General features: G+C 50.8%; 1 protein-coding gene across 1 annotated transcript; it reads right to left on the bottom strand.

Annotated features, from left to right (window-relative positions):
• Positions 1–1,411: 1,411 nt before the first annotated feature.
• On the bottom strand, positions 1,412–3,225 carry FABP5 (fatty acid binding protein 5). The gene is made up of 3 exons (XM_006759121.2): positions 2,903–3,225; positions 2,426–2,527; positions 1,412–1,657 (listed from the first exon to the last, which is right to left on the bottom strand). The coding sequence occupies exons 1-3, from the start codon at positions 3,065–3,067 to the stop codon at positions 1,604–1,606; spliced, it is 321 nt and encodes a 106-aa protein (XP_006759184.1). The 5' UTR covers positions 3,068–3,225; the 3' UTR covers positions 1,412–1,603.
• Between the last annotated feature and the right edge of the window lie 2,053 nt (positions 3,226–5,278).

Here is a 5,278-nt window from a genome sequence, read left to right as displayed (position 1 = left end):
TCAGGTAGAAACTATAGTTTAACTCTAAGCCTGCTGTTTGGTTTCTGTACTTATTTGCTTGCTAAAATAATAGAAAAGTTATTTTAATTTTCTGAATTATATAAATCACCCCATTTGATTAAATACCCTATTGATTGTAATGTGAATATCCTATTGGTTGTGGTCATACTGGTCTTAGAAAGCACATTTTCCTTTACCTGGGAAAGACAGCACAGTTATCCCAAGGTCAGAGGGCTCCGGTTAACGTGTCCCTGTTGACTCAGTGTTCCGGAGACCCAAAAACTGTAATTTAGATCAAACCAGGTTCCTCATTCCAGACCCGAGGGCTCTAGATAATGTTGCTGTCAGAGACCCAAAACTATAATTTAGATAACATGCTGCTTCCGCTTCTGTAAACTGCTTTTTGGCGAACCAGGTTCCTCATTCCAAACCTTGGGATGTAACCAATACGTTTGTGATCTTTGCCTGTATAAATCTGGTGTTGCGGCCTTCTTATCCGTATTATGAGATTTGGGTGATGCCCCCTCATAGTCCCAGATTTGCAATAAATGTGAATCTTTAATTCGACTTCTTGAGGCGTCCTTGTGTGACTCGCAGCGTACATTACAATGGAAAGTCAGACAGAGAAGCCTGTGGAGAGCAGCATGGTCCCACAGAAAACATCGCAGGTTCAGTTCCCGCCCGCAGTGAAGCGGTGGCGTCTTTCCTTAGACCTCAAGCAACCTCTGCGGCTTCACTTTCAGGCGCACTTTCCGCCCCGCAGCCTCGCCCCTCTCAGCCTCCTCAGGACTGAAGTGAGGGCAGGGCCTTGCTGAGCGTGAGGCTTTGCCTTGGGGGAACGTTGGGGCTGGTTTGACCCCTCCAGACCGCCAACACACCTCCAGTCTACAGACCAGCAATGGGGCCCTTTCACTTTCTCACCACTCCTATCAGCACTTCCAAGGCCCTTCGAGGGTGTTTCCTTTGCTTTCACTTGACTGTTTGGTACAAGAGGCCTTGCTTTCAGCTTATCTCAGCTTCCGACCTGCCTTCCTCCCAAGCTTGCTCACGTCTAGCTTTTCATTTGAGGTAAGAGACGTGTGACTCTTCCTTTCACTTGAACGAGGAGGGGCCCCTGTAAGCGTATTAATTGGCCTAATTTCAATATTTAAATTACAAAGTGTTTATGGCTATTTTTCCATGACAACTGTCTCTGCCACGAATTTAAGATTCTCAAGTTGACACATAGTTCAAATAGCATAGGGCAAGCTTAAGTGATGGGTAGTGTATCTGTCACAGAAGTAGCTCTCTATATAATTTCAATAGAGTACCCTCAAGACTACCCCAGACTCTATGGAATTCATTATTGTTAAAACTCATCCCTAATTTCCTATAAAGTTTTTTTTTTCTTAAAAAAAGCATACAACAGTGGTATAGCATAAACACATTTATTTACCAACGAAACGGTCCATCTTAATTAAACCAACTCAGAAATAGTTGCATGTAAAATGGTTGTGATAACTGAACACGGTAATGGGGAGAAAAAAGCGTGGAGAGATTTGCTCATTGAACTGAGCTTGTTTATCCTCATGGCTAATTCCCGCCTGGAAGGATGATGGAATTCTTACTCCACTTTCTCATAGATCCGAGTACAGTTGACATTGTTCATGACGCATTCCTGGGAGAGAGAGTGATATTGATGAGTTAGATCCTGTGTCCTAAGGCAATGGTGGAAGTTAAGTGCCAGGATCAGAATCCTGTGAAACCCTGTCATCTGTTTTACAGGTGAAGAGCATACATGTTAGGATTCCTGGGTTTTGTAAAGCTGGAACCTGTTATTAGCTTAAGATATGCATGTGTTTAGCGGAACTAATGTACTGATTTGTAGTATCTAAATTACTCATTTGGTCTTGACAAACAGTATTCCTCATTTTAAAGTGTGTTTTTTTAAAAATTGATTTTAGAGAGAGGAAAAGGGAGAGGGGTAGAGAGAAACACCAATGTGAGAGAAACATTGATTGGCTGCCTACCATGTGCACTTCGACCAGGGATTGAACCTCCAACCTGGGTATGTGCCCTGACCGGGAATCAAACCCGCAACCTTGAGGTGTACAGGACGATGCTCCAGCTGAGCCCCACCTGCCCGGGCAGTACCTCAGTTTAAAGAAATGGAAACTGCATGCCCCAGCGGGCAGTTTGGTGGGTTGCCTATGATGCTGGCCAGTCACAGCAGGGCCCAGAGTGGACCCAGCCCGGCAACACCACTGCCCATCCCCTCTCTTCTCTGCCCCACAGAGGACTTTGCAGTGTTCAGTGTTCAGAGCTTAACTTGTCATTGTGCACTTTTCTACGCCGGCCTCGCTGCCCTGCTCACGATCAGTGGCACACAGTTCTGTGAACTACGGGCGCAAATGTGATGCCCGAGAGGCCAGAGGCCAGCACTCACCACCACTAGCTTCCCGCCCTCCAGCCGCCGCGTGATGGTGCTCTCCTTCCCGTCCCACTCCTGGTGCTGGACCAGCGCGCCGTTGACGAAGTTGCAGACGGTCTGCAGAGATAAAGTGCACTTTTTAATTTTCCAGAGGACATTACCGGGCAGGTCCCATGACGCATAACCTCCTTGATCAACATTTTTTCAGCTTTCCCATTCTGCGTCTACTTCAAGCCAGTTTCACTCATAAAATAGTTGATGCTTGTCAACCTAGATGCACGTAAGAGACACTCAAGTGCTCGTGTCCCTTAAACTAGTTTTACAAAGTAGACTAAGTTGCAATACTGGTCCTCTCACACTAATTTGTCAAATCGAGTCATAAAATAACTTGAGATGTCTTTTATTCAGCAGCTCCTGCCTGTAAATGCCAAAATGTTATTCATACAATCTATCATTCTAGAAGCTTCTGTGAGTGTGTAAGTGATGCCTAACCTGAGTTTTCCTGCCATCTGCTGTGGTCTCTTCAAACTTCTCTCCCAGGTTGCATGAGAACTGGGTGTTCTTCAACGTGCTCTCGGTTTTGACGGTGAGGTGTGTGCCGTCGGAAGTGATGACACAGTCTGGCTTGGCCAGGGAGCCCATTTTCCGCATAGCCATTCCCACGCCTGTGAAAGCCAATCACATTCGCTGTCAGGAGGACCAGAGTTACAGCTTACAGAATGCAAGACTCGAGCCCATTGTAATTACTGTGCTGGGCGTATCTTCACATACTCACTCCTAAGAACTATGGTAACACAGACCCAGTGCTCACCACGTGCTAGCACCAGACACATACGATTCACAGAAGCCTTGAGACCACCCTGTGAGCGGGGCCATAGCATTGTCTCCATTCTATAGATGATAAAGTGAGTCACTGAAGTCACCCACGCAAGCTCGCTCAGCTAGGAAGCGATGAGCTGGGCACCAACGATGCAGGCAGTATGGCTCCAAATCTCGGCTCGTGGCCACTGTGCTCTGATGGCCGCTGGAATGTGCGGGAAGCACCCAGACTTCTAAAATTGACTTACTCAGCTCTGCCGGCCATCGTGTGACAGGACTCCAGCACAGTCCGGCACAGACAAGGCCCTGGTAAGCATGTGATCGATACGCTACGCACATAGAAACCGATGCCGAGATACTCCGATAGGGCAATGTTTTAAGAGGTAAAACAGCACAATCATGGTGGTAACAAATGAAAAAGTCTTCCCCTCAAAAACAGAGAACATTTCATAGCTGTGCAACCCAATTACTCCATTGGCATCAGATCTAAGTTATAACTGGTGTATTTCATTTACAAGAAAACTTAGACCAGGACCAAGGCCCTATTTCAGATGAGCAGACGACAACCTACACAGAAGCGCCGGCTTGATGACGGACACTCTGCCGGGCCTGAAACGTCCCCGGGAGCCATCTCGTCTGTGGGCACACGGTGGTGCCTTGTGCTGTTGGCTGAGTTACTCCCGTTCTCACTTTGGACACATGCAGGGAGGGCTCTGCTCTCCCCACACCTTGACTGCATCCCAGTGAATTCAGTGTGGCAACCCTCACACCTCTAGGACCTTGGAAACACATTTGCTTTCAATGGACAGAGCATGCTTGGCCCTCAGACAGGTGAGCGCGTGGACACACACACATGGACACAGACACACGGTGTATTTCTCGGGTATGAGTGCGGTACACAGGGTCCCCTGGATCTAGGTTTACGAGGAGAACATGAAAAGGCCGGCTACTGGCTTCCCTCCCAGGACCCTCAGTGCGCTCATTCCCACGGAAGCGGCCGGCACAGGGCCTCGCAGAAAGACCGCTAGGGGAGTTTCTGCAGCCACAGGGGTGGTCCCTGGTCACTGCAGGGATGGTCACCCGGAGCAGCCACTAACGGTGGGAGGCGGGCAGCTCTGAGCCCTCCTCATCCCGCAGTGGTCTCAGGGCTGGAAGCCCCTGGCAGACAGGACCCAGGCTCTGCCGCTGCATCTCGCTTCCTGATGGCCTGTGACAAAGGCCTATTTTTGTTTGCGTATCTACCCAATGCCTCAACCAGCATGCCATCCTTGTCACTGCTTAGGACAGGACGGGATGAACCACTGTCTGAGACAGTGAACTTGAACCTTCTCCCAGGCACCCGTTCTCCCTAGGCCCTAGGAGAAGTCTGGGGCGTTTTGCAGGGCCATGCCTATCCTGCCTGCGGGTAGGGAGTCCAGCTCTTCTCCAACAAAGACCACCCACCCTCCACAAGCAGGGGTCCAAGCAACTGTGCACGGCCACCCGCCCACGTATGGCCCACGCAACGCCACACGAGGTCAGCACTGCTGGCGCCACGCCTCTGGGGTCGAAGGGAAGGATGCCCCATGCCCCAGGGAGCCGAGCCACGCAAAGAGCCAGGTGGGGGGCGAGAGCTGAACAGAAGCTGGGGCTGCATCGGGGTTCAGATCTTCTACAGGCGCCGGCAGGGGAAGAGGGAGGGGACCGGCGCGCCTTGGAGGAACAAAAGATGCGGCAGAGCAGCGCAGGGTGGGGAAGGGGCGGTGGGTGCAGCCACTATGGGGCGAGACAGGAGGGTGGCAGGAGGAGGGATGAGTGGTGGGGATAAAAATACAAATAGGGGGAAAGGGTACGTAGCCGAGCTGGGTGCACCAGGCGGCGGGGCATCCCCGGACTCCTGGCCTCCCGGCACCGGGATCAGGGTGACAGGAGGCAGCGCCCAAAGCCCCTGATCGCCCTGCGGCTCTGTGTGTGACAGGGGGCAGAGCCACAACCTCCCTATCCGCCCTGCCCTGTTCGTGACAGGGGAAGGCGCCCCAACCCCCTGATGAGCCCTGCTCTGTGCTTGAT

Source organism: Myotis davidii, unplaced genomic scaffold (assembly GCF_000327345.1).
Source record: "Myotis davidii unplaced genomic scaffold, ASM32734v1 scaffold14, whole genome shotgun sequence".
NCBI classification, from domain to species: domain Eukaryota; kingdom Metazoa; phylum Chordata; class Mammalia; order Chiroptera; family Vespertilionidae; genus Myotis; species Myotis davidii.
The sequence above is the reverse complement of the archived record's forward strand: the minus strand, read 5'-3'. Positions and strand labels throughout refer to the sequence as shown.